The 27466-nt window shown below is 57.6% G+C and overlaps 1 protein-coding gene across 14 annotated transcripts in view; it reads left to right on the top strand.

Moving 5' to 3' along the window:
- Positions 1 to 27466, top strand: part of LOC142358965 (transcription factor 4) — a 245759-nt gene that overhangs the window by 151992 nt on the left and 66301 nt on the right. For all 14 annotated transcript variants that reach the window (XM_075411862.1, XM_075411859.1, XM_075411858.1 and 11 more), the window contains one exon: positions 338 to 387. In XM_075411862.1, the coding sequence (XP_075267977.1) occupies positions 338 to 387 (50 nt within the window). The remainder of the gene's footprint in view (positions 1 to 337; positions 388 to 27466) is intronic.

The following is a 27466-nucleotide window of genomic DNA, read 5'->3' as shown; positions in this document are numbered from 1 at the left end:
CACGCCGCCGGGGCTCGCGGAGGGGTCTGCGTAACGGCAGCCGCTCGCTCCTCGCCGGCCCCTTTGTCCAGCACGCACGGAGCCTTAAAAATCCGCTTTTCCAAAGGCGAAAACAAAGGCCCCCAGCGCTCGAGATAAAAATATGAGCGGTTTTCCAGCGTTTTGCTGTCGGGCGGCAGAGCGGCGATGTCCACTCGGCGGTACCCACACTGCTGCGGGGCGGGCGCGAGGCGGCGGGCAGGGGCCGGAGGCAGTCCCGGTGCGGGGAGTTCAGGGGGTGGGTGGGTTGGGGGGGGGGAAGCCTGTCTTACGACGACACCGTTTTGTCTTTTTTCAGAAGTACAAACAAAGAAAGTTCGAAAAGTTCCTCCAGGTTTGCCGTCTTCAGTAAGTACCACTCGGCCGCTCTCCGGCTTGGGACGGGGGTGGCTTTGTTGGGGCGCGGGCGGGTGGAGAGGAGCCCGCGGCCGGGCGGGCAGCGCGCTGGGCGCCGAAGGCTGGGCACCAGGTAAGGAGAGCTGAAAAATCTCGGCGCCTGTCCCGCTGGGGAGCGATGAATTGCGGGGTGGGGACGAGCGCGCGGTGGCGGGCGCGGGAGAGCTGCCGTGGGCACCCGGTGAGCGTCTCGGTCGGGGTGCCGGCGCTGCGGGATCGGCGTGTTGGGCGGGACGCTGCCGTGGGGTCTCAGCCCGGGGTGCGGGGCGGACAGCCCCCTTTTCGCGGGAGGTCCCAGAGCTGCGGTGCCCGCGGCGGACGCCGGGTGCCAACCGCTGGCATCCAGCTGCTGCCAGAGGCATTGTGGGTCGCCCAGGGGTAGCGACAGGGCTGCTTGTTACCCGGGGTTTTCCCCGATAGTTTAACGAGCGTCCCCGATTCCGGTTTGTACGGGGGGTACGGGTGCCATCCAGCTACGCTGGGCGCGGTTCGCAGCGTTTCTCGTGAATCCTGGCGCCGTGCAGTCAGAAGTTGGTGTCTCTCGTGGCTTCGGTGAAGCCCTTTGTTTCGTGACGGAAAGACTTATGCTTAGTTTCCATTTTTTCATCGTTGTGTAAAAAATCTTTGTGTTTTTTCCCTGAAAAAGCTGCAGCAAGGTGCGTTACGTCTTCTGAGAGCGCTTGCTTTTAAACCCATTAACATGGGTATGAAATAGCGGTTTTAAAAGAAATTATATGACATTTCAGTAAATACAGCAGAAGGAGCGGGATGGTGGAAGAGTGCATTTTATTCTGCTGGTTTTATTCTAATTGTTTCTCTGCCGTTACTTGATAAGCACACCGTACATATTTCCATATCGATACCTAGAAACAGAAAACAAGCCGCTCGAGAGGGGGGAGCTCCCCTTTCGCACCTGGTGACGCTGGCTGGTTTATCTCCAGATCTGGGTGTCGGGGGGAGCTGAGTGGCAGTCAGTCTGGTGGAATATATGACAAATCGGCGTGTTAATCGCGGAGGGGTTTTAGGTTTTTGCCATAAATCCAAGTAAAACTGCAGTTTGCAACTAGCGTTGTTTGAGAGCTTCAGTTATTCGGGTGACTGTGCTGAGCAGTAGTTTCGTTGCTGGTCACTCTATAAATAATAAAGTTGTCATCTAAAAGAGAAGAGCACATATGAACGTCCTAATTTAATCGCAGGGATTATTATAATCTTCCTAACGTTAAACAAACGCAAACATACATCTTTTTTGTAAGCTGTTGAAATGGGGAAATTCTCGAACGCGAGTTTCCAGTAAAGTAGCGAGACTATTTTTTTTTAATTAAAAGTAAGTTCCCGCACGTGTATTTTAAATTTCTTTCACGGTGTGTTTTTTGGTTTGGCTTTTTATTGGACTCTTTTACAGCAATAGCTAATATCCTCCCCAAAGGTTTTTACGAGCGCTATTCCGCTCGAAGTCCGAGGTGGATTGAATTCAGATGAAACTTTCGCTTTTCCTCGTTTTTTCGGACAGCCTGGCGGGCCGTATCGCCGTTGCCGTGGGCGGCCGGGCTGTACGTCGTGGAGCCGCGGCACCGGCTCTCCCTGCTCCGGCACCATGGGCTTTTTGTTTCATCCCTGGCAGGGGGGACAGCTCACCCCAAGCCTGCTTTTGTTACCATTTCTCTGTCGCTCTGTAGGCAGGTGACCATCGCCGGGGGTGTCTTTGCGCCCGCGTGGGGTGGCGGGGCAGCTGCGGGCTCGAAGAGTGGCAGCGCCGCGGCTGGGAGGGGCGGCGGGCGGGGATGGGGGGCGGCTGCGGAAGTTTTCTGCGGGTTGCTGCTCGCGGAGTGAAAGGCAATTTGTTGCAGATCAGTCTCAAACGTCCGCTCCCTTTAATTTTTCGTGTATGCGGTTGTCGCGCGGCAGTACTGCTACAGCTCAATCCTCGCAGCTATTTTTATTTTTAAGCCAAATTATCTCCCAAGTAGAATATGCCCTTTCAATGCTTCAGATTATTTTAATGTGCTGTGCAATTTATTAGAAAATAAAAAGGTATTCCTGAAGAGTTTAATCATCCGTAACTCCATCTTCCAAGAAGAAGGAAATGAAAATCCAAGTCCGGTAGTGGAATAGTGCGGCTCTGAGGGAAATACAGCCTTGTTTAAGCGAACGGACAAACGGGTATTTGGGTGGTGTTGTCTTCATATCTCGTGAATCATCCGTTTCATGGAAACGCTGCTGGAGAAGAGGCACCTGCGTGCCTCCCGCAGAACAAATACCTTGGAAAAGGGCAGATTGTGTTTAGGCTGTGGGCTGTGTCACGCTGAACTGCCAGGATTTAGGATGCTGAATGAAGCGTGCGCATTTATAAATTGACTAACTAGACTATAATATACTTAGTTGATAGGGTGGAAACATTGCTGTATTTCTCTTAAAATATGTATATTAGCTTGCTCTCAGTGTGATTTATGCAGTGGATATGGAGATTAATGCAGCAGCGTTTGTGAAAGCAGTTATTGTTGATTAATTCATAAGTAGGCTTATAAAGATTTCAATGATAAATGGTAATAGATATGTTGTATCAGCTCCCCTTTATTATAAGAAATGGCTACGAGTTTGGAAAACAAAGCAAATTAAACTATGGAAGCAATCAGAGTTTAAAAAGCGCTGAAGGCTGGAAGTGAGTCGGGCTGAGCAGGAACCGAAGCATTGGACTCCCAAAGCCTGCTCTGAGCCAGGGCTGGGTCGGGCTGGCTGTGTCCCCCCAGAGCCCCCTGCCCTGCCTGCCCGGCTGCCTGTCCCGCCGCCACGGGACTCGGCGTGCTCGTCCCTGCTGCGGCTTCGCCCGACGGGCCGTGCGGAGCTTCTCCCGTCGCTGAGGCTTCAGGAGATCCCCCGAGCCTCCGGTTTGGTCACCCGACCGTGTCCACACACCCTGGTGTGATCTGCCTTTGCAGGCGGTGGGGCTGGGACCTCTTGGGCGTGCGCGGCCTCTCCTCGTCCAGGGCTCCTGCCCGTGAAACCACGCAACCCGGCGTACTGCCTTGGACCTCACAGGCTCTGTGTGGTCTCTTTGGGGCAAGGGGTTTTACCCGGACCATTTCGTACCAGAGCTTTCCGCCTTAAGCTCTGCTTTGACTCTCCCAGGGGTCAGTACTTGGCCCACTCTTGTTCAACTTCTTCATCAATGACCTGGATGAAGAGTTAGAGTGTACCCTCAGCAAGTTTGCTGGTGACACCAAACTGGGAGGAGTGGTGGATACACTGGCAGGCTGTGCTGCCATTCAGCGTGACCTGGACAGGCTGGAGAGTTGAGCAGAGAGGAACCTGATGAGGTTCAACAAGGGCAAGGGCAGGGTCCTGCACCTGGGGAGGAACAACCCCAGGCACCAGTACAGGCTGGGGCTGACCTGCTGGAGAGCAGTTCTGTGGAGAGGGACCTGGGTGTCCTGGTGGATGACAGGTTGACCATGAGCCAGCAGTGTGCCCTGGGTGCCAAGAAGGCCAATGGGATCCTGGGGTGCATTAGGAGGAGTGTGGGCAGCAGGGCGAGGGAGGTTCTCCTTCCCCTCTACACTGCCCTGGTGAGGCCCCATCTGCAGTGCTGTGTCCTGTTCTGGGCTCCCCAGTTCAAGAAAGATGAGGAGCTACTGGAGAGAGTCCAGCGGAGGGCTAAGAGGATGGTGAGGGGACTGGAGCATCTCTCCTAGGAGGAGAGGCTGAGGGAGCTGGGCTTGTTCAGCCTGAAGAAGAGAAGGCTGAGAGGGGACCTTAGAAATGCCTCTAAATATCTGCAGGGTGGGTGTCAGGAGGACGGGGCCAGACTCTTTCCAGTGGTGCCCAGCGACAGGACAAGAGGCAATGGGCACAAACTGAAGCAGAGGAAGCTCCAGCTGAACCCGAGGAAGAACTTCTTCCCTCTGAGGATGACGGAGCCCTGGCCCAGGCTGCCCAGGGAGGCTGTGGAGTCTCCTTCTCTGGAGATATTCCAGCCCCGCCTGGACGCGGTGCTGTGCAGCCTGCTGTGGGTGACCCTGCTTGGGCAGGGGGTTGGGCTGGGTGACCCACAGAGGTCCCTTCCAACCCCGACCATGCTGGGATTCTGTGAAATTGCTCAGCTCATGCGTTTCCTCCATCGCCAGCGCTTTCTCTTCTGGTATGATTACCATCTAGTAGAAGTGCTATCAAGTGCGGTCGTTACGGTACAAATATTCATCTTCCATTTTCCTTCTCCTTGGACGCTCTTTCCTTTATGACCGCACCAGGCCTGCTACTCCCTTAGCTCCATGGGAAGAGCAGATGATCGCAGCTGTTTGATCCCCGCCGATGGCAGCCCAGGGAGCTGGAACCCAGGCTGAAGTCCCACGTCCTGCTCTGCCCCAGGAGGCAGGCACGCAGGCTCTCACCCGGTGCCGATAAAAGCAGCTCTCAGCCCGTCCTAGATCTCCGACCACGCGCCTCTCCTCGCAGTCTTCTCCCCGGGAGGGCCGGTGCGGCTCAGTGCGGGGTCCAAGCCGCTGGTGCGAGCAGCTGGCTTGTCCCCATGTCCTAGGGCCGGACAGCGTTGGGCTGCAGCCCGTGTCCGCCGCAGGAACATCTCCAGGAGCTCAGCGAGGTGGCCGCATGCTCTGGAGTGGAGCCACGGCTGCAGACCGCAGGTTTTGGTGCCGTGGCTCCATCCAGAGCCAAGCCAGAGCGGGGTTAGGAGGCTCTGAGGGAGGGGGGGTCACGTCCCAGTCGTAGAGGTCCTGTCGATACCTAGCAGGACGGGAGGGCGGTGCAGGAGTTACTCCAGCTTGCAGCCTGCTGATAGTAAACGGAGAGGTGGAACGTCCCCAGGCATCTCCCATCCCCAGGACCTGCTACAGCGGAACGGAGAGAGCAGAAGCCATGCCCGTGACGCAGCCCTTCGGCACAGAGACCGTGGCTTCAGCCGGCCATCGCCTTCGCGTCTTTCTGGTTTCCGAGGTTAATTCGCTCTTCATAGAACCAACAGCTTCAAAGAAAAGGCTGGAAAATGGAGGCAAGAGGAGGAGGTGATGGCTCCTCAGCGTGAACCATTGCCTTGGAAGCTGCATCTGTAGGAGCCCTTGGGGAAGATGGGCGACCTCCTGCCTGGGAAGGAGTTTGGGGCTCAGCTCCCTCCTCCACCAGCGCCTTTATCGCTGCCCGTGGCACGCACCACGCTCTTCATCCCTCGGGTAGATGCCAGTGGGCTTGGGCTGAGGGAGCTGGGGCTGGCGACAGGAGCTGGGTGGCACCGCGGAGCGGGAGGGCAGTGCGGCCGGGCGGTTGCCCCACGTTATTTTCACCGTGGGTAATGAGAGAGTCCTTGTGGGAAGGTCTTTGCAGCCAGAATAAAGAGTGGGAGAAGTCAAATGTGATCTCGGCTGTGTTAAAAGAGAAGAACTGAAAAATGAATGGATTTTGTTGACAAATCAGCAGGTAAAATCTCCTGACCCTGAGTTTTAATGGCAAGAGCCTCTTGCTTTCGTCTTAATGGAAGGTGTCCCCTCTTAGACTGGAGACATCCATCTGCGCTGGCTGCCGTGCGTATTTACGAGCGCGCCAGCCCTGACCTTGCTGGCCAGACAGCCAGGGAAGTGTGTGACTCACGGGTACGTCCTCAGGAAGCACCTGCTTGGTTCCGAAAATCAAGAAAAGAGAAACACTACTGGGATGCCACCTGGAGTCTTTCCACAGCTTCCTTCAGATTTCCGCGGGAGAAGCCGCGATGGTTTTGCTGGGAGGTGAGGAAGCACCGCTTGTGCTTTTTGTGCAGGCTTTGCAGACTTCCTACCTCAAGTGAAAAAACACGACCGTATGAATTTCCCTGCAAGCACCCAACTTAAATGGGAGTTTTCCCAACCAAATACAATGTCCCTGCCCTTCCCCGTGCCACCTGCCAGCTCGGGAGATCGGCCAGGGATGGCTGCGTCGCCGCTGCTGCCAGCATCTTCAGGGACGTTGCTCCCCACTGGACCTGTTGGGAGCTTTGGAGCTTGCCGGGGTTCGCGGTGGGTTGTCCCCCACCAGAGACGTGCCGGAGCACTCCAGCTGCGGAACGGCACTGGGGCAGCGGTGCGGTGACCGCCTGGGTAGGGGGGTCCCGGTCTGGGGGTCTTGGAGAACCAGTGCCACGGGATGAAGCCTCCGTGGGGCAGAACCGACCTCCCTGGGGACAGGCGTCCAGGGACAGCGGGGTGGAACGGGGGGAAAGCTTGGAGGCAGCTCACTGGGAGATGACTAACGGCTTCGGTCAAGTGAGAGGGAGCCCGGTCGGAGCTGGGCTACGGCCCCGGGGAACCAGCCGGGCTGGCATCCCGCCTCGCCCTCCGGCCAGCCCCGTAGAGCGCGCTGCGTTACGGGCTGGCGTTTAGATTACAACCTTGAGTAAACTCCACGCGGCTTTTCCTCAGTTATAGCAAAGTTCTGCTTTTTTTGCTTTAAATAAATAGGTTTGGCCGTGCGGCTTTAGCACAGAGCAAATGAAGTCAAAGCAAGGGGGTGACCGGGTCTGCCCTGCCCCGGTGAGGCGAGGGGCTGATGACCGTCTGGTGCAGGCTGCGCTGGCCGGCTCCGAAGGACGAAGAAGTCATTTTGCAGACGAAATGCTGTGGTCCAGCGGAGGGCTACGAGGATGAGGAGGGCACTGGAGCATCTCTCCTGCGAGGAGAGGCTGAGGGAGCTGGGCTTGTTCAGCCTGGAGAAGAGAAGGCTGAGAAGGGACCTTAGAAATGCCTACAAATATCTGCAGGGTGGGTGTCAGGAGGATGGGGCCAGACTCTTTTCAGTGGTGCCCAGCGACAGGACAAGGGGCAACGGGCACAAACTGAAGCAGAGGAAGTTCCAGCTGAACATGAAGAAGAACTTCTTCCCTCTGAGGGTGCCGGAGCCCTGGCCCAGGCTGCCCAGGGAGGCTGTGGAGTCTCCTTCTCTGGAGATATTCCAGCCCCGCCTGGACGCGGTGCTGTGCAGCCTGCTGTGGGTGACCCTGCTTGGGCAGGGGGTTGGGCTGGGTGACCCACAGAGATCCCTTCCAACCCCTGCCATTCTGTGATTCTGTAGAGAAAGTGCAGATTAAAGTGGCTTTGATTTTAGTTTTTAATGAATTGCACGGTATTCTCTCCAACGTGAACAAGCGATTGGGAGGGGATGGTTCGATCCGTGTGCTTTTCTTAGGCCTGACGTCAGATTTCAAGGTGAAACCTGCCCTGCGAAATTCGCATCCTGCCGTTTGCGTGTTTTGCACCCAGAGACGCCGGTAGCCCGGCTCTGCGTGGCCGTGACCCGGCCCGAGGAGCTGGGCAGGGGCTGCGGGAGCTGCGGGGGGCTGGCTTAGCTTGAGCAGAGCCGCCCTCTGCAGGGCGCTTCCGGTACTGCAGGAGGCACCCAGCCCTGGGTCCGCAGCGTGCGGCCAGCGCGTCCCGATGGGTGCCAGGGGCTGCGAGGAGGGCAGAAGGCGAGGCAGCAGATACCCGGCAGCAGATACTCGGCCGTATATCTAAGGCAGCTTTTTTGCCATTGCTTTTTAGCAGAGCAGCGTTAACTCCGCTGCCGCGGGTAGGGTGATGCCGGCGGCCGAGGAGAAGACCCCGCTCGTGGGGAGTTGGGTTCGCATCTGCATCCCCGAGCCCGATGCCTTTGCTCCCCTCCGACCTCGGCACGCGTTTTTCATTTCAGCTTCCCCCCAGTCTCTCTCGTCGCGTATCCCGAGCGTTGGTGCCGGCAGGTTCCCGGTGGAACAGCCAGCGCAGGACGCGCGCTGGTGCGGCCGTGAGCGCGCAGCGGCAGCGCTGGCCGGGGAGCCGGCCGTGCCTTGGCTGCCCCTCCGCTCCCTTCCGCAAGGATCCCTCGGAAAACCCGCGTTACTCAGCGAATAAATGCAGAAATACGTGGCGATTGGCGCAGTTCGGCGCTGGAGATGGAAGCGCTCGAATCCGATCATGTGGCAGGGCTTTCCAGCCTGGGTTCAGCAAGGACAGCTTCTGGGGCTGGGGATTTATTGATTTTCTCTCATTTACTGTGAGTTTTTATTCTGTCTCAGAACGGATTGGACGTGGGGTCGGGGTGGGGAGAGCGATGCAGAGGGGAGAGCGGGGCGTTGATGAAGGAGTTGGCTGTGGAAGTTCAAGCTACTCTGTCAAGATAGAGCCACTCGCACTCGAGCTGGAGTGCGTTTGTTAACAGGCTCTCTGTGTTTTATCAAAGGAACATGAATTTTTGCGCTGAAGTATTTTTTTTGCCTTTGTGCTGAGGCGGTTAAATGGGCAAAAAAAAATAAATCAGCGTAGTGAAAATATAGGGGAAAAAATTGCATAAAGAGCTGCAATAACTATGAACGTTGTCAAATGCGTAGCAAAGCTCCCCTGACAGCTTCTTGGCGCAGAAGCGGGGCGGCCTACAATGGCTGGTTGTTTTTTTATTGTTATTTTATTTTCGGTGGCAAGCGGCGCCTCGCGACAGGCCAAACAAGCGGGTAAAGCCAGCGCCCGGGCGCGGGGCAGACCGCCGCGGCCCCGGCACGGTTTCGGCCCCGTGAACGCAAGTTGCGTTTGGTTTCGCAAAGTCTCAGCCCCGTGGGCACCTCCAGGACGGGACGGGCTGTGCCGCCCGGCTTCCTCGCTGCAGGGCTCTGCTCGCCCACGCCGCTGCTGGAAAGCCCTCTGGAATCCCCTTTTCTCAAGCCCTCGGAGGGCTCCTTCCAGCCGTGCTGATGCTCCGAGGCGTTACGAGCTGACGTTAAGCTGCGAAGATCACTTCGTCCCACCTCCTCTTCACCCCCTCCCCCTTTTGTGGAACAGACACTTCTTGGCTTTAATTTTTCATCTGTATTTATCCCTCATTGTGAAGCTGGTGTGTTGGAGGAGATGGCCTCAGGTTGCATCAGGGGAGGTTTAAATTGGATATTAGGAAAAATTTCTTTACTGAAAGAGCGGTCGGGCATTGGACCAGGCTGCCCAGGGAAGTGGTGGAGTCCCCATCCCTGGAGGTCTTCAAAAAACGTGTGTATATGGCACTTGGGGACATGGTTTAGCAGGCGTGGGGGTGTTGGGTGGATGGTTGGACTTGATGATCTTAGAGGTCTTTTCCAACCTTAATGATTCTGTGATTGAGGACATTTGCCGGCGCGGCGTATTTAACGCGCACGGGTGTCACACGTAGGAGTTTTATCCCTGGCTCCGCACCGGCGGGTGCAGGTCCTCGGGGTCCGACGCTGGCCGTGGGACCGGAGCCCACCCGCGGTGTCGCGGGGCATCGGGATGCTCGCCGACGCCGTCCACGCTGCGCCGTAAAGAAGACAAAGCTTAAAGGCTCCCGTGTCTGCCGCTCTTCTAGCGAAGAAGAGCGAACTGGGCTTATTCAGCCTGAAGAAGAGAAGGCTGTGAGGGGACCTTAGAAATGCTTACAAATACCTGCAGGGTGGGTGTCAGGAGGATGGGGCCAAGCTCTTTCCAGTGGTGCCCAGCGACAGGACAAGGGGCAACGGGCACAAACTGAAGCAGAGGAAGCTCCAGCTGAACAGGAGGAAGAACTTCTTCCCTCTGAGGGTGCCGGAGCCCTGGCCCAGGCTGCCCAGGGAGGCTGTGGAGTCTCCTTCTCTGGAGATATTCCAGCCCCGCCTGGACGCGGTGCTGTGCAGCCTGCTGTGGGTGACCCTGCTTGGGCAGGGGGTTGGGCTGGGTGACCCACAGAGGTCCCTGCCAACCCCTACAATTCTGTGATTCTGTGAATAACCGAGCCTGGAGTATTTCGGGTGCCTCAAAGACCCGTTCCGTTGGTGGGCTGCGTGCGTCGCCGCAGCGAGACCCCCGGGCGGGGCAGCCCGTGTCCCCGCTCCGGGGCGAGAGGGGCGTCAGTGACCTGGGTATTTGAAGCTCGGTTTGCGTATTTACAGACGATTTGAGCGCGTTTCCAGATGAGAACATCTTTTCCTCGCCAAGCGCCGGCGACGAGGCGACGTCAAACGGCTTGGTGAGGGGCCAGTTGGGCGCTTGCCGGGGTGGTGGGCGCGGGGCCGGGGCAGGTAGGGGGCTGGCCACCCCCCTTGTCACCCATTGCCACCTGGGGGAGCGCGGAGGAGGGTGGCTCGCAGCAAAACCCGCGTTTTATTTTGGCTCTTTGATTGCAGCCACGCTTTGGCACCGGTGCGCCGGAGTCCTTACCCAAAAAGATCCTCTCGTTTGCTCTGCAACACCTCATTTCTCCGCTCACAGTTCATTTATGATTCTGATGAGAGTGTTTTTTCAGGAAACACACATTTCACTTTTTGACCTAGGAGCATCTGTTAGGATTTTTTTTTAATACTACTTTGGCATTCTGGAAGTGTTAATGTCTTTCATATCTGTTTAATGCTATTTAGGGATATTTATGATCACCTCTTGGTTACTTGGGGTAAAGTGTGTTGCGATTTTTTTCAAACAGACAGGAAAGCGTTCATATGAGGAAACAGATTGCTTTAAACATGTGCTTCCTGTGACAGTAAAAAGAACAAATTAGATTTAACACTGTGTAATGAATGCAGAAATGTGTACGTCGAAGCTTTTAAAAGCCTTACGTTTGGCTCTGGCCTGAACCAAAATCAAGAGTCACCGATCGGGGCGCAGCAAAGTCGATTGGAGTGCGTCCAGCCGAGCCTGCTCATACTTCCAGAGCGATTTTGCTGCGGTTTTCCATTCCAGTCCAGCTTTTTTCCCCCTCAAATGGGGTAAATTTGATCTCCGGATGCTCTTTCCTGATCCTAAAAGCGCCGTGCGTCGGCGAATCGCCGAAGATGGAAGCGCTCGTGCAATGGTATTGATTAAAATCACGGAGGACTCCGTCGTTTCTGTAAGGAGAAGTGTCCCAAGGGCTCGTGCCGGACCCCGGGGATGCCGAGCTCCGGGGACCACGGGGCTCCGGGCACGCTGCTGCCGGCTCCGCGGCCAAAGCGGGCGGTGGGAGAGGAGCAGCCACTGCCGACACCCTCGCTGGCACTGGCCTGCGGCCCAGCTGATGGCTTATAATTTTTTGAGGTGGGGGAAAAAAAAAAAAAAGGGAAATGGTGAAAGTTCCCTGGCCGGGCAGCAGCCTGGAAGTGCTTGGTGTGCTTCGCGCCGTGCCCGACCCGTGCCTCGGTGCTTGGCCGCGCTGGCCGCGCCAGCTTGGTCTCAGAGCTCGGGTTATAACCAAACTGTCCCCGGGAACACGACTGGCGGGGAATTCTGGTGCGCTGAACGTGTTGCCTTAACGGGGACCTTCCGAGTGCAAACAGTGGGATCACAGAGTCACAGAATCACAGAATGGTCGGGGTTGGAAGGGACCTCTGTGGGTCACCCAGCCCAACCCCCTGCCCAAGCAGGGTCACCCACAGCAGGCTGCACAGCACCGCGTCCAGGCGGGGCTGGAATATCTCCAGAGAAGGAGACTCCACAGCCTCCCTGGGCAGCCTGGGCCAGGGCTCCGTCACCCTCAGAGGGAAGAAGTTCTTCCTCGGGTTCAGCTGGAGCTTCCTCTGCTTCAGTTTGTGCCCGTTGCCCCTTGTCCTGTCGCTGGGCACCACTGGAAAGAGCCTGGCCCTGTCCTCCTGACACCCACCCTGCAGATATTTATAAGCTTTTCTAAGGTCCCCTCTCAGCCTTCTCTTCTCCAGGCTGAACAAGCCCAGCTCCCTCAGCCTCTCCTCCTAGGAGAGATGCTCCAGTCCCTTCCTCATCCTCGTAGCCCTGCGCTGGACTCTCTCCAGTAGCTCCTCATCTCTCTTGAACTGGGGAGCCCAGAACTGGACACAGTACCCCAGATGGGGCCTCACTAGGGCAGAGTAGAGGGGCAGGAGAACCTCCCTCGACCTGATAACCTGATAACGTATCCTGAATTATTGTCCTTTGCTCACCTGCGAGGGGGTAGGACCTACTGTGAATCCCAGCCGTAGCGATTCTCCAGGCGACGCTCGAAATGCCTGCTGCGCGTCTGCATCCTCGCCTGGCTTTGAGGATGCATCTGGAAAAGAAGGAGAGGCAGTTTCTGCCCGCCTGCACCCGACGAGTTCCCTCGCACCTCTTATTTGCAATCTTTCCAGAGGGTTTCTCAAACATAAAACCTACCCAGGTGCAAGCAGAGCGTGGGTTTTTGTGTGGCTTCCCCGCGCGGGCAGGGGGAGCGGCGGGTGCCGAAACGGCCTCGGCGTCAGCGCGCGCCCGCGGCAAAATGCCGGGCGGATGCCCGGGCTGTGCCGAGCCTGGGCTTTTTTGCAGGCTGCAGGAGTTGGGTCTGGAACACAGTTTGTTTGGTAATTAGCGCACATCTCGGAAGACTTTCAGAGATCCGTGTTTAACCTTTCTGCCGCCGCGCTCTGCCAGAAAATGAGCGCACCTTTTATCGTTCTCCGCTATTAAAGTAAATATTTTTGAACCATCGCCGTGCAACAGGTTTCCAAAGATTTAAAGCGTGCCGCAGGTTTCCAAAAAACTTCATTTTTTCTTATATTTTAAATGCTCTGTTTGTGCAAAATTTTGAGAATCACCATAAGGGCTTCTTTGCATTTTTAATTTAGTAACTAACATATGAATAAATTTGCATATTAATTAGTTGCAGATTAAATCATGCATACATAATTGCCTCCTTACTGTGTTTAATGTTTGTCAAAATCTCCAGCCTGGTTTGATGGATGTCGTATGAAAGATTACAATTTGATGTACCCTTGGAAGTATTTACACCAATAACGCCGGGTTCTTAATAGCAGAATTCTCTAGTTATATACAGTTTCTAATAAACATGTAAGGTAGGTGCGTGTCCCTTTTGACTAGGTTTTTTTCCTTGCACCAAGTCATTTACTATTCATAATCATTAATGCATCTCCTAATTATACAGCATATGTCTGTTAACCCCCGCGCTGCCGGGCTGGCGGCTGCGGCGCCTGGATTTTTAGCACAACTCGCGTTATTTTGGAGGCTGTTCCCGGGCTGTCTTGCCTCTGAGCCGAGCCGCCACTGCCAATTTTTGGGATTTGGAGGAAGGGTTGAAAAGCCAGGGTCCGTTTTCCCATTTATTGTTGAGGTGGGAGAAGCGAGCTGCGCTCGGTTCGTGGCGGAAGGCTCCTCTACCGCAGTCAATAACCAAGGACGTTCCAAGTGCAAAACCAATGCCGACCCAAACCAGCACGAACGCAGCGCCGAGCTCGTGCCGGGCCCCGGATTTCCCGGGGATGGATGTGCCCGAAAGCACCGGGGCGCGGCGGCCAGCCAGAAACCGGGACTCGGTGCCCGGAGCTGCCAGTTCGCCAAACGCAGCCGACCTTTGGGAACGTGTAAATGCGGGGGGTTCGCGTTCGCCGCTCGGTGTTCTCTGAGCTTGTAGCCATGCGATGCTCGCGCTTCCAGGTTTTGTCCGCAGCCTGAGGGCCCGAGGCTGCCATTTTTAACCAAACCTCGTTTTTAATGTCATCACTGGATTTTTGGAGCGGAGGCTTCACAAAAAAGTAGAACCCAGAGAGAAGCGGAAATACCGCAAGCCTCCGGAGAAGCTCCCGAGCGTTGGTTTATCGGCAAGCTGTACCCTCAGCAAGTTTGCTGATGACACCAAACTGGGAGGTGTGGTGGATGCACCGGAAGGCTGTGCTGCCATTCAGCATGACCTGGATAGGCTGGAGAGCTGGGCAGAGAGGAACCTGATGAGGTTCAACAAGGGCAAGTGCAGGGTCCTGCACCTGGGGAGGAACAACCTCATGCACCAGTACAGGCTTGGGGTGGACCTGCTGGAGAGCAGCTCTGCGGAGAGGGACCTGGGTGTCCTGGTGGACGACAGGTTGGCCATGAGCCAGCAGTGTGCCCTGGCTGCCAAGAAAGCCAATGGGATCCTGGGGTGCATCAAGAAGAGTGTGGGCAGCAGGTCGAGGGAGGTTCTCCTTCCCCTCTACACTGCCCTAGTGAGGCCCCATCTGGAGTCCTGTGTCCAGTGCTGGGCTCCCCAGTTCAAGAAAGATGAGGAGCTACTGGAGAGAGTCCAGCGGAGGGCTGCGAGGATAATGAGGGGACTGGAACATCTCCCCTACGAGGAGAGGCTGAGGGAGCTGGGCTTGTTCAGCCTGGAGAAGAGAAGGCTGAGAGGGGACCTTAGAAATGCTTATAAATATCTGCAGGGTGGGGGTCAGGAGGATGGGGCCAAGCTCTTTGCAGTGGTGCCCAGTGACAGGACAAGGGGCAACGGGCACAAACGGAAGCAGAGGAAGTTCCAGCTGAACAGGAGGAAGAACTTCTTCCCTCTGAGGGTGACGGAGCCCTGGCCCAGGCTGCCCAGGGAGGCTGTGGAGTCTCCTTCTCTGGAGATATTCCAGCCCCGCCTGGACGTGGTGCTGTGCAGCCTGCTGTGGGTGACCCTGCTTGGGCAGGGGGTTGGGCTGGGTGACCCACAGAGGTCCCTGCCAACCCCTACTATTCCGTGATTCTGTGATTTCCTGCTTACTCTGGCGACACGTTGACTCCTTCCCAAGCAGAAGCCGCGTTCGAGGACTCCCAGCTCCCCCTGCTTTGTTACAGAAGCTGGCGCTAATGCCTGTGAGGGGCTCGAGTGTGAACCTGAGCGGTCGCTGGGAGTACGGCGCGGCGTTGGGACGCGGCTCCGGGGAGGCTGGACCTTGGTCCCCTGCGAGGGGCTCTGCGGGCGGGCGGCTTCGCCCCGGGGGGCCGTGTTCGGCGGGGTGACATGGGTTTCAAGGGACGGCCGTGGTGGAAAAATATGTATTCGAATACAGCATCTGGATTCGTACGATTGAGAAATGTGCTTGTGGAGTATAGACTGGGAACGTGGGAAGGAGAAGTTGGCGGGGAAGCGTGAGCGTGTCGTTGCAGCGAGAGGTCTCTTCTGCCGTACGTGCGTCTTTACTGTTGGTTTGCCGTGTATTTTAACTTTTGTATACGACTTTTGTATAGAAATAAGAGGTGTGCGTGTTTGATAGAATATAAAATACACAGCGAAGCCACCGCAGAGCCCTAATTGCTCACAAACTCGCAGACTTCGTTGCGGAAGAGCCAGCAGCCTGACGTCTTTAGCCCCACCGGTCAGGTTCCAAGATACGGTTTAGGACGTTCTTCACTGCGTAAAGCCCAGCGAGCTCAAAGGTGCAAACACCCTTTGCTCCGGGAGGATTTTACACAGGGAAAATAAAACATGGTGGAACTCGTGCCCAAAGACCGCGCAGACTTCTTCTCTCATCACAGAAGAGCATAAACTGCTTGGTGCTTACCACTAATTATCCTCCCGCCCTATGCAATTGGGTATTAAGCCACAGAAGAACGTTCAGATGCCACGAAGGGAGGAATCTCCGAGAGGAAGACAGCGGGAAGGCCAGGAGGGAGGCAGTCAGCGCAGCCCGGACCCGGGGCAGGCACGAACCCGCCGTTTCGGGAGATGCCGGAGTCGTCGCCTGCGTCGACTCGCGCCCTGCCGTGGAGAGACGTCGATGTCGGCACATCTCACGTTGCCAGCTCATCCAGTTGTGCTGCCCAAAGGGTTAAAATTCACTCGGAAAGCTGAATCCTTCCTCTGTAATGGGAAAAATGACAAAAGTTGCACAGAACATCTTTTGTTTGAAGATCTCCGAGGAAAGATGGATACCCAACCGTTTCCCTCCTCCGGGCGATGTTCCTGGAGAACTAGACCCAAAACGAGTTTATGCAAAGAGAGGGGAAAAAAGACTTTAAGAAGCAAAAATGGTGACGTTGGTTACAACCCAGCCCAGCAGCAGGCAGAGAGCTGAGACTTGGGGAAGATCTGATGCTTTCATGCTGGTCCTTCAGTCACCTCCCTCGCAGCCCCAGTCCCTGGCTGGGTTGAGCTCCTCTCCCCGTGTCCCGGAACAAGGTTGAAGCAGTAAGTTCAGATCCCGATCTCTTGGAAAGCGAGCAGGACTTCTGAAGTTCTGCGGCGTGCCGAAGGGTTGAAGGCCAACTCGGTATCAGCAGCGAACGGGAGGAGAAATGGTGCGGTTGAGAAGAGGAGGAAAGGTACCTGTGAGGAAGGAGACACGAATAAAAGGGCTCTGGCAGAGTGTCAGCTGAAGCTTTCTGTGGTGGGACACAGGTTTTTGGCTCGGGAATAATCTCCCATATTTCTTAGCACAGCGATAAAACTGATAAAATACTGAGACACTCTTTGAGCAGCGTCCTCAAAGAAAGCCTTGCGCAGGGCCCTCTTTTCTTCTGAGCATCATCCCCGTTTCGTGGTCTCCACCATGGCCAAGACCTCTCGCCGTGCCGTGTCCCTCTCCCCTGCCCATCTCCCCCTCCGTGCAGGCTGCTCTCCCAGGGTGACAGCAGAATGGGGTTGAAATTCGCCTGCGTCCTCCCTAATCCTTGGAGGTCTTCGGGGCCGGCCACTTCGGCTTTCTGCTGCCACCCATCCTCGCACCCAGCAGCAAAACCAAAGCGTGTTGCCTGGTACGGAGGGTGATGTGCGTGGGTGGGCAGTGCAAAAGGGTTTTAACCCAATTTTCTGATTTTTTTTTTTCCAAAAATGCACCATCTCTACCCCTACTTTTGTCCGGCTGTCTGAGGTTGGGGGTTATTTTCCAGCACGGGTAATTCCCAGGCACAGAGCTCATCTCTGGAGCACGTCGCGCATGCCTAAGCGTGACCTCCTCATCCCCGAGCATCCCCGGGAGCTCGGAGCAGCCCAGCCTGCCCTGCTGCGGGCACGTACTCCTCCCAGGCACCTTGTGCATCACCACACAGCCGGGTCACCCGTGCCAGGACCAGGGTCACCCTTCTTCGTATTCCCCCTTGTCATCGGGGCAAGGGGCCCGTGCCCTTCCCCGTGCCGGAGGAGTGTCTGGGGCAGCCCCAGCCCCTAATCCCGTTGGCACCACTGACTCACAGAATCCCAGCATGGTCGGGGTTGGCAGGGACCTCTGTGGGTCACCCAGTCCAACCCCCTGCCCAAGCAGGGTCACCCACAGCAGGCTGCACAGCACCGCGTCCAGGCGGGGCTTGAATATCTCCAGAGAAGGAGACTCCACAGCCTCCCTGGGCAGCCTGGGCCAGGGCTCCGTCACCCTCAGAGGGAAGAAGTTCTTCCTCATCTTCAGCTGGAGCTTCCTCTGCTTCAGTTTGTGCCCGTTGCCCCTTGTCCTGTCGCTGGGCACCACTGGAAAGAGTCTGGCCCCGTCCTCCTGACCCCCACCCTGCAGATATTTGTAAGCATTTCTAAGGTCCCCTCTCAGCCTTCTCTTCTCCAGGCTGAACAAGCCCAGCTCCCTCAGCCTCTCCTCGTAGGAGAGATGTTCCAGTCCCCTCCTCATCCTCGTAGCCCTCTGCTGGACTCTCTCCAGTAGCTCCTCATCTTTCTTGAACTGGGGAGCCCAGAACTGGACACAGCACTGCAGATGGGGCCTCACCAGGGCAGAGTAGAGGGGGAGGAGAACCTCCCTCGACCTGCTGCCCACACTCCTCCTAATGCACCCCAGGATCCCATTGGCCTTCTTGGCAGCCAGGGCACACTGCTGGCTCATGGCCAACCTGTCACCCACCAGGACACCCAGGTCCCTCTCCACAGAGCTGCTCTCCAGCAGGTCCGCCCCAGCCTGTCCTGGTGCCTGGGGTTGTTCCTCCCCAGGTGCAGGACCCTGCCCTTGCCCTTGTTGAACCTCATCAGGTTCCTCTCTGCCCAACTCTCCAGCCTGGCCAGGTCTCGCTGAATGACTCGATGCAGCTGCAGTGCCGGCGCGGTGCCCCTGGCCTCTCTGAGCTTCAGCCGCTCGGTCTACATGAGGGGAAGCAGCGACAGAGTGATATTGAGCTGCTGGATAGAGGAACTGCGAGGCCAAGCTACGGAAGAGCTGAAGAGCCTTCCATATGGCGATGTGCAATAAATGAGGAGCAGCGTTCCTCTCCCGCTCCCTCCCCGGATTCCTGTGGCGGAGCGGGAACGAAGGCGAGCTTGCAGGATCCCACATCCATGCTGGGTCCTGCAGATGGTTTAGCAGAGAGGAGGGTGGTGAGGAAGGCTTCGGAGCGCTTTGATCAGCTCTGCTGACGGGTTGCTGCCTAGACGAGTCGCTGCGTGGCTGCAGGAACGGCCACGTGTTGGTTGTCGGCGTTAGCCATGTGTCTGTTTGCACGGTGTCCACTTTTTCTTGCCTTTTCCACGTTTTTTTTTCCCCTTTTTTCATGTATTGTTGTAAGAAATAACTGTGTAATGGCATAATGTGTATAAATTCTTCCTGAAGTTCTGGGGTGAGTAGGTCTTTCATCGTTTTGTAAAACACTGAACCCACTGGAGAGAATATATGTCGTTACTAACGAAAATCATTAGGTGATTTTTTTTCCTAGGGACCAAACACAAAATGAGGTCCTTGATTGCCTTAGGCTTCAGAAACATTTATTTTGTAATGGTGGCTAATGCTGATGGAGAACCATTGCCCAGGAGCTGGTGGAAACCTCTCTGCAAAGCCGCGCGAGCGATACCTGCAGCGCTGCTCGCTCCGGCTTGTCCTTCAGCGGCGAAAGCGGAGATGACCCCTCGGCACTGCGTGAAACGCTAAAAATCTCACTCGGTTCATGCATTTTACCACGTGCTTCTCCAGCGGACTCTGAGCTACGGTACAACGTCCGTGGTCTCCCACTGGGACCGATGACACCGAAGTTTCCCGACGTAGGAGCCTCCCATCGCTTAACCCTGTGTGCCTTGGGAACATAAACTGCCAGAAGTGAGCCCTAAACCCCCTTCCCTGTCCGTGTCCGTAGTGAATCCCGAACTGAAGCCCGGGGGATGTGCTGGCCCGCGGGATTCCCGGCTTTGGGCAGGAGACCCCGATGTCGCCCGGCAGGGCCTGTTTCTGTAGCCAGAGCGACGTGCAGAAGCCGTCGTAGCATGGCTGACCTCAGAGGTGCGAAGATCATGAGTCAGCCGCCCTCCCGTCCACATCCACAAAAGAAGAAATCATGACAGTTTAAAAATAGGAGAGATTGGGTCGGTTTTATTAGCCTTTGGGGTTTTCTGCCACAGAGTCCCCGTTTCCCAGCTCTCCTCCGCGCTGAGCGGAGTCAGAAGCTCAGTCTTCAAAATACGAAACGTGGGATCCTCCTGTGACGGGTGACTTTCCAGCAAAGACAGCCCACCAAACCCTCCGATACTCAAGATAAAATGGTAAAAATTAGCAGAGTGCCTTTGTGCGAGAGGAAATCCTGGCCCATGTGGTTTAAGTTTCTCTCGTGGCTTTTTGCAAGCAGTGTAGTCAAAAATAAACCTGGTGGCGAATGGATATTTTAGATAGGTGGTTCTGTTTAAAATAGATGAACAGTAAAGCATGTTTCTGTGCTGGTTTGGGGTTTTTTTGGTAAGTTTTTCTGGGAGGTGGTGGCTAACGCGGAGTGCCCGGTGCCTCCGTGCCCGGCCCCGGTGCCCTGCCCCGCGCCGGGGGTCCAGGCCGGCTCACGCTGCCACCGAGGGCATGCGTTAGAACTGGCTTATCTGGAAAGCAAGCACTGGGTGCTGCCTGGGTTCCCAGCTCCTAGTTGTGATCTAGGGTTTGATTATCTCACTGCTGGCTAGTAAATATGGTCTGTATAGCATCTGAGGTAAGGGGTATCGTTGATATTTTACAATAATAATAATAACCTGTAAAATATCTTTGATACTTCACAGCTTAAGCGTGGTGGGTGCTTGCAGAGATGCTCTGTGGTTTATTCTGGCTGCTTCAGAGTAACTCTTCTGCCATGGTGCTGGCTCCCAGCCCCGGTCACAGCACCCACTTCGGCCGGTCGCTTGGCGTTTGGCAGGGCGAGAGCAGGAGCGCGTGCAGCTACGTCGCCGCGTCGATCCCTGCAAAAAAAAAACCTGCAGAGGTGCTTTTATTGACATTTTTTTGAAATTTTGCAAGGTCCGGGTAGCAGCGTGATGGCCTGAGTGATGCGCAGAGCTGCAGTAACCGCCCGGCAGGGCCACCCCGCGGGCTGCACCCGGCTGAAGTGTCAGAGGGAGGGCTTGTCCCCAGAAGGAGAGGGAGAGGAGCTGGGGCAGTGCTGGGAAAAGGGCTTGTTTCCCCCGGCAGGCAAGCGTGGAAGCAAGGTGGAGGGTTACCGGGCTGAGGAGGATCGCCATCAGTAGGCAGTCTGTAATATTAAAGCAGATGTATCCACGTCTGGCTGGGTTAAAGTAGCTTTGTAGAGGCTGCGGCTTTTAGGAGCTGATTTATTCACATAGCATCGATATAATTAGGTATTTATACTGTATTCAGTCTATGGTGCACAAGTATCTGAATATGAACCTCTTCCTGGGGAGAGAGGAGAGAATATTAATGTACAAAAAGGTAGGGAGATCAGCGTTACCTTTAGTGGCAAGAGTTACCAAAGAGACCGTTATAAATTAACGTTATCCAGCGTTTGGCAAGTCCATCCCCCAAAACCCAGACTCGAAAATGGCCACGGCGCGTGCTGCCGACAGCGTGCCCCATCGCTGCGCCTGCGGAAGGCGAGCGGGGCGCAGCTCGCTCGTGCGTCTGGAGGAGCTTTCTGCGGGGCGGCTGGTGTCACCCCCTCGGGGCGGAGGGGCCAGGAGCCGCCCCTCAGCTCAGCTCTGGCATCTCCTAAAGTCGATGCGGGGCTGGGGTTTGCTTCGCTCCGTTCTGTTCTGCTGAAAGAGGAGGGAAGGTGGTCGGAAGATGCTGGTGGGGCGGGAGATGCGGCACATTTTGATGGGGCTGCTGAGCAGAGGTCCTGGTCACTCAGCTGGGGCAAAAGAGAATCACAGAATCACAGAATGGTCGGGGTTGGCAGGGCCCTCTGTGGGTCACCCAGCCCAACCCCCTGCCCAAGCAGGGTCACCCAGAGCAGGCTGCACAGCACCGCGTCCAGGCGGGGCTGGAATATCTCCAGAGAAGGAGACTCCACAGCCTCCCTGGGCAGCCTGGGCCAGGGCTCCGTCACCCTCAGAGGGAAGAAGTTCTTCCTCATCTTCAGCTGGAGCTTCCTCTGCTTCAGTTTGTGCCCGTTGCCCCGTGTCCTGTCGCTGGGCACCACTGGAAAGAGTCTGGCCCCATCCTCCTGACACCCACCCTGCAGATATTTGTAAGCATTTCTAAGGTCCCCTCTCAGCCTTCTCTTCTCCAGGCTGAACAAGCCCAGCTCCCTCAGCCTCTCCTCATAGGAGAGGTGCTCCAGTCCCCTCCTCATCCTCGTAGCCCTCCGCTGGACTCTCTCCAGTAGCTCCTCATCTTTCCTGAAGTGGGGAGCCCAGCACTGGACACAGCACTGCAGATGGGGCCTCACCAGGGCAGAGCAGAGGGGAAGGAGAACCTCCCTCGACCTGCTGGCCACACTCCTCCTAATGCACCCCAGGATCCCGTTGGCCTTCTTGGCAGCCAGGGCACACTGCTGGCTCACGGTCACCCTGTCGTCCCCCAGCACTCCCAGTCCCTCTCCGCAGAGCTGCTCTCCAGCAGGTCCGCCCCAGCCTGTACTGGTGCCTGGGGTTGTTCCTCCCCAGGTGCAGGACCCTGCCCTTGCCCTTGTTGAACCTCATCAGGTTCCTCTCTGCCCAGCTCCCCAGCCTGTCCAGGTCACGCTGAATGGCAGCACAGCCTGCCGGTGCATCCACCACTCCTCCCAGTTTGGTGTCATCAGCAAACTTGCTGAGGGTACACTCTAACTCTTCATCCAGGTCATTGACGAAGAAGTTAAAACACCACAGCTGGGTAAAATTCTTCCCGTCTGGGCATCCAGAGGCGCTTCCCCACCCACGGCAGGTACGTTTTAATAACTGCGCTCAAGGATTTGTTTAAGAAGGATGAGATTATCCGAGTGACCCAGGCTTGGAGAAACGCTGGCTATTTTAGTCATCCTACTTGATATTTGACCATTATCCCTTTCAATTTGGGGCTGCAAGCTCCTCGCCCAGCAGATAGCTTCCCTGTCTTCACTCCTCCGTGGAGGGCCTCAGGCGCAGCGGCATCAGGACCATGACTGCCGTCCCCTCCTTCCAGCATCCGCTTGCTGCGGCATTCCGGAAGGTCTCTTCCCAGACATGAAGCGGAGCCGCTCCGTCGGGATGCGGTCCATTGAAGCACCCCTGGCTGAGCGAGGAGGGTGCTCGGCATCTCACAGGATGAGGCCCGTTCCACATCCTCCGTCTTGAAAGTCGTGCTGGAGAAGCCGGGACCCGTTCCCTCCTGGACTGGGAGAGATGGCCTCCTGCGGGAGCCGCAGAACCCACCGCTGTCCTCCTGCTTCTGGGGTTTCTCCAGTGTTTCCTCACCCCCTTCCAGAACAGAAGACACAAAAGAAGCGAGGAGGGAACGGAAGCGAGCATAGGCACACCAAAGCGCTGCGGTGACAGCGCACAAGTCGCGGCGCTGACGGGTTGCTCTGCCCGTTCCCCAGCTGCGGCTGTACCTTGCCTTGGTGGCCGGTCTGGGGTGGCCAGCAGTGCTCAGGGAGGGCCGTCACAAATTATTAACTTCAATAATGCTGACCTTAGAAATGCTTATCAATATCTGCAGGGTGGGGGTCAGGAGGATGGGGCCAGACTCTTTCCAGTGGTGCCCAGCGACAGGACAAGGGGCCATGGGCACAAACTGAAGCAGAGGAAGTTCCAGCTGAAGATGAGGAAGAACTTCTTCCCTCTGAGGGTGATGGAGCCCTGGCCCAGTCTGCCCAGGGAGGCTGTGGAGTCTCCTTCTCTGGAGATATTCCAGCCCCACCTGGACGCGGTGCTGTGCCCCCTGCTCTGGGTGACCCTGCTTGGGCAGGGGGTTGGGCTGGGTGACCCACAGAGGGCCCTGCCAACCCCGACCATTCTGGGATTCTGTGAAGCAGCTGGTTTCTGGCAACATGACCGCGTACCGTGGCATCCTACGCTGGCCGTGTCGTGCCACGTAGGTGACACATTGACCTGAAGTTGTCCCTGCTTGTGCTGTGTGAGGGGAATAGATTCACCCCGTAAGCGCAGGGCTAAGTCACACCTGGTCAGCCTTGTTCTGTTACCAGGGACCGGGGAGATGCTGGCAGAATGACCCCTAGCACAGAACGCGCTGAAATCATCCGTTGCTGGAGCGTTTTATGCAGCTGTGAGGTGTGACGCGTTGTGAAGTCCCCTGCCCTTCGGTGGCATTCCTGGTTCGGCGAAAATCCCCAACGTGGCCGCGGCGCGGCCGGGTGCAGATTCGTAGCGCTGCGTTGGGAGCTGAGAACACCAGCAAAGGTGTAATTTTTGCAGAAGGCTGCGTCTCATCGGAGAACTCCCCTCAGCTTTTTGGCGGCTCGCTCTTCGAATCAGCGGGTCCCCCGTTTGCGGGGCCGCGCCGTGCGGCTGGAGACGCGTCCCCGGCCGTGCCAGCCCCGAAATGCCCGGGGGTCCCCGGGAGGGGTTGGCACTGCGAAGCCCTGCCCGCGGTCCGGGTCTCTCCGACAGCTTTCCTGCCTGTTGGTAATAACGTGGGGCTTACGGGAGGGATGCGTTTCTCCTCCTGAAAAAGGATAAAGGAAAAATATCCGGGACAATCACAGGTTCCCGGGCGAGGCTCCTCCCCTCTACACTGCCCTGGTGAGGCCCCATCTGCAGTGCTGTGTCCAGTTCTGGGCTCCCCAGTTCAAGAAAGATGAGGAGCTACTGGAGAGAGTCCAGCGGAGGGCTACGAGGATGAGGAGGGGACTGGAACATCTCCCCTACGAGGAGAGGCTGAGGGAGCTGGGCTTGTTCAGCCTGGAGAAGAGAAGGCTGAGAGGGGACCTTAGAAATGCCTCTAAATATCTGCAGGGTGGGGGTCAGGAGGACGGGGCCAGACTCTTTCCAGTGGTGCCCAGCGACAGGACAAGGGGCAACGGGCACAAACTGAAGCAGAGGAAGCTCCAGCTGAACCCAAGGAAGAACTTCTTCCCTCTGAGGGTGCTGGAGCCCTGGCCCAGGCTGCCCAGGGAGGCTGTGGAGTCTCCTTCTCTGGAGATATTCCAGCCCCGCCTGGACACGGTGCTGTGCAGCCTGCTCTGAGTGACCCTGCTTGGGCAGGGGGTTGGGCTGGGTGACCCACAGAGGTCCCTGCCAACCCCAACTATTCTGTGATTCTGTGATTCTGAGGCAGGGAAATATATTAAAGTTATCTCAACGTAGGTGTCGGATGCAAATATGATATGGTAAAGTAATCAATTTTTATTGTCGTGCGTTGAGGATTACACTGCAGTTGTGGGTTGCTCCCTGCGAACCCCGTTAACCTCTCCCCGAGCGGCGTGCGGCGTATTCCCACCAAAATCCTCCCGCTGAGGAGAAGGCAGGCGCTGACGTGGCCGCGTCCGGGCGACGCTGGACCGTTCCCCACCCCGAAGCTGCAGAACCCCGACTGGGACCGTCTGCAGCCGCTGTCCTGAGCCGGCGGTCACGGTGCAGGGGTTGCGTTTGGGGGTGGCGGGTCTCGCCCCATCGCCCGCATCGATGGACGGCGGCACGTGAGGTTTTTCGAACGATGGGGTGCGGGTCAGAAACAGCTCGTCCCGCTGGAGAGGGGTGCGCGGAGCCCTCCCGCTCCCTCCCTGGAGGGTGGTTTAAAGGTTACAAACGTGAGCTTGTCAGATTGACGCCTCGCTGTTCTAATGAGGGAAAAATCCTCAAAGCATGAAATTTGAATGAAATGTGTGATTATAATTCAAGTACTGTTTGCCCGGACCTCTGGGGACCTCCCGAATAGATGCCGAGCGAGCGAGTTAGACAAACCTCGGCTCACCCCTTCCTCCCGTTCCGACCCTATCGATACGGGCGGGAAGTATGGAAGAAAACTTTGCCGACGGCTGGGGATTGTGGTGGGCTGGGGATCTCTGTGGGCTGGGAGATCAGCCATGGGCTGGGGATTGCTGATGGCTGGGGATGACCTACGGCTGGGGATCACCATGGGCCATGGATCAGCCATGGGCTGGGGGTCGCTGATGGCTAGGGATCAGCCATGGGCTGGGGGTCGCTGATGGCTAGGGATCAGCCATGGGCTGGGGATCATGGTGGGCTGGGGATCACCATCAGCTGGGGATCAGCCGCGGGCTGGGGGTTGCTGACGGGTGGGGATCAGCCATGGCCTGGGGATCAGCCACGGGCTGGGGATCCTGGTGGGCTGGGGATCGCGGTGGGCTGGGGATCAGCCATGGGCTGGGGATCACTGATGGCTGGGGATCAACCGTGGGCTGGGGATCAGCCATGGGCTGGGGATCAACCGTGGGCTGGGGATCAACCGTGGGCTGGGGATTGCTGATGGCTGGGGATCAGCCATGGTCTGGGGATTGCTGATGGGTGGGGATCAGCCATGGGCTGGGGATCCTGGTGGGCTGGGGATCGCGGTGGGCTGGGGATCAGCCATGGGCTGGGGATCATGGTGGGCTGGGGATCAACCGTGGGCTGGGGATTGCTGATGGCTGGGGATCAGCCATGGTCTGGGGATCGTGGTGGGCTGGGGATCGTCTGGGATCGCCATTGGTTGGGGATCAGCCATGGGCTGGGGATCAGCTGTGGGCTGGGGATCAGCCATGGGCTGGGGATCAACCGTGGGCTGGGGATTGCTGATGGCTGGGGATCAGCCATGGTCTGGGGATCGTGGTGGGCTGGGGATCGTCTGGGATCGCCATTGGTTGGGGATCAGCCATGGGCTGGGGATCAGCTGTGGGCTGGGGATCAGCCATGGGCTGGGGATCGCTGATGGCTGGGGATCGCTATGGGCCAGGGATCAGCCCTGTGCTGGGGATCGCTGACAGCTGGGGATCAGCCGTGGGCTGGGGATCAGCCGTGCTCTGGGGATCGTGGTGGGCTGGGGATCGCTGATGGCTGGGGATCGGCCATGGGCTGGGGATCGCTGACAGCTGGGGATCAGCCGCGGGCTGGAGATCAGCCGTGCTCTGGGGATCATGGTGGGCTGGGGATCGCTGATGGCTGGGGATCACCTACGGCTGGGGATCACCATGGGCCCAGGGATCAGACATGGGCTGGCGATCAACCGTGGGCTGGGGATCGCTGATGGCTGGGGATCAGCCATGGGCTGGGGATCGCCATGGGCTGGGGATCAGCCGTGGGCTGGGGATCGCCATGGGCTGGGGATCAGCCGTGGGCTGGGGATCAGCCGTGGGCTGGGGATCACCATGGGTCAGGGATCACTCTGGGCTGGGAATCAGCCATGGGTCAGGTTTCAGCTGTGGGCTGGTGATCAGCCATGTGCTGGGGATCGCTGATGACTGGGGATCACCATGGGCCAGGGATCAGCCATGGGCTGGGGATCAGCCGTGGGCTGGGGATTGCTGATGGCTGGGCATCGTGGTGGGCCGGGGATCTCAGTGGGCCAGGGATCTCGGTGGGCCGGGGGTCATGGTGGGCCAGGGATCTCGGTGAGCCGGGGATTGTGGGGGCCAGGGATCGCCGTGGGCCGGGGATCGTGGGGGCCAGGGATCGCCGTGGGCCAGGATCTCAGTGGGCCAGGGATCTCGGTGGGCCAGGGATCGTGGGGGCCAGGGATCTCGGTGGGCCAGGGATCGCTGTGGGCCAGGGATCTCGGTGGGCCGGGGATCGCGGGGGCCAGGGATCGCGGCGGCCGTCCCGCAGCCGCGGCTCGGCGCCGTGCGCGGTGCGTTGCGGAGGCGTGCGGGAAGGGACGCTTGGGGCTGGCAGCGGCGCGGGGAGCCGGGCTGGCGATGGCTTCGCCGTGTGCCCAGGGCTCGGTTCGGGCTGGGCTCCCGGGGCCCTCCCTTCCCGCCACGCTGTGGGGGGGGTTGGGTGCTCCCCGGGTGCGCGGGGCTGCGCGGGGGCCGCGCGGGCGGGCGGGCGGCAGCTGCGCACAATGCTGGGCGCGCGCCAGCAGCCCGGACAGATGGCGGCGTGATGAGATGCGCGGCCGGCGGGGCCCTTCCTGCCGCTCGCTTTTTAATCAATTAAAACAAAAAAAAAAAAAAAAAAAGAAAGGAGGGAGCGGCGGGGGGGAGGAGGGCGATGAGGCGCATTTGTATTCCGCTCGGGGACGGGCCCGGCCGGCGGTGCGCGGGCGCGGGGCGGGGAGGGGTTGGGGGGGGGGGGGGGGGGGGGGGGGCGGGGGGGTGAGGCGCGCAGCCTCCGCCCCCGCGCGGCG

Source organism: Opisthocomus hoazin, chromosome Z (genome assembly GCF_030867145.1).
Source record: "Opisthocomus hoazin isolate bOpiHoa1 chromosome Z, bOpiHoa1.hap1, whole genome shotgun sequence".
Classification (NCBI taxonomy): Eukaryota; Metazoa; Chordata; class Aves; order Opisthocomiformes; family Opisthocomidae; genus Opisthocomus; species Opisthocomus hoazin.
Note: the sequence above shows the minus strand (reverse complement) of the source record. Positions and strands in the feature narration are given on the sequence as shown.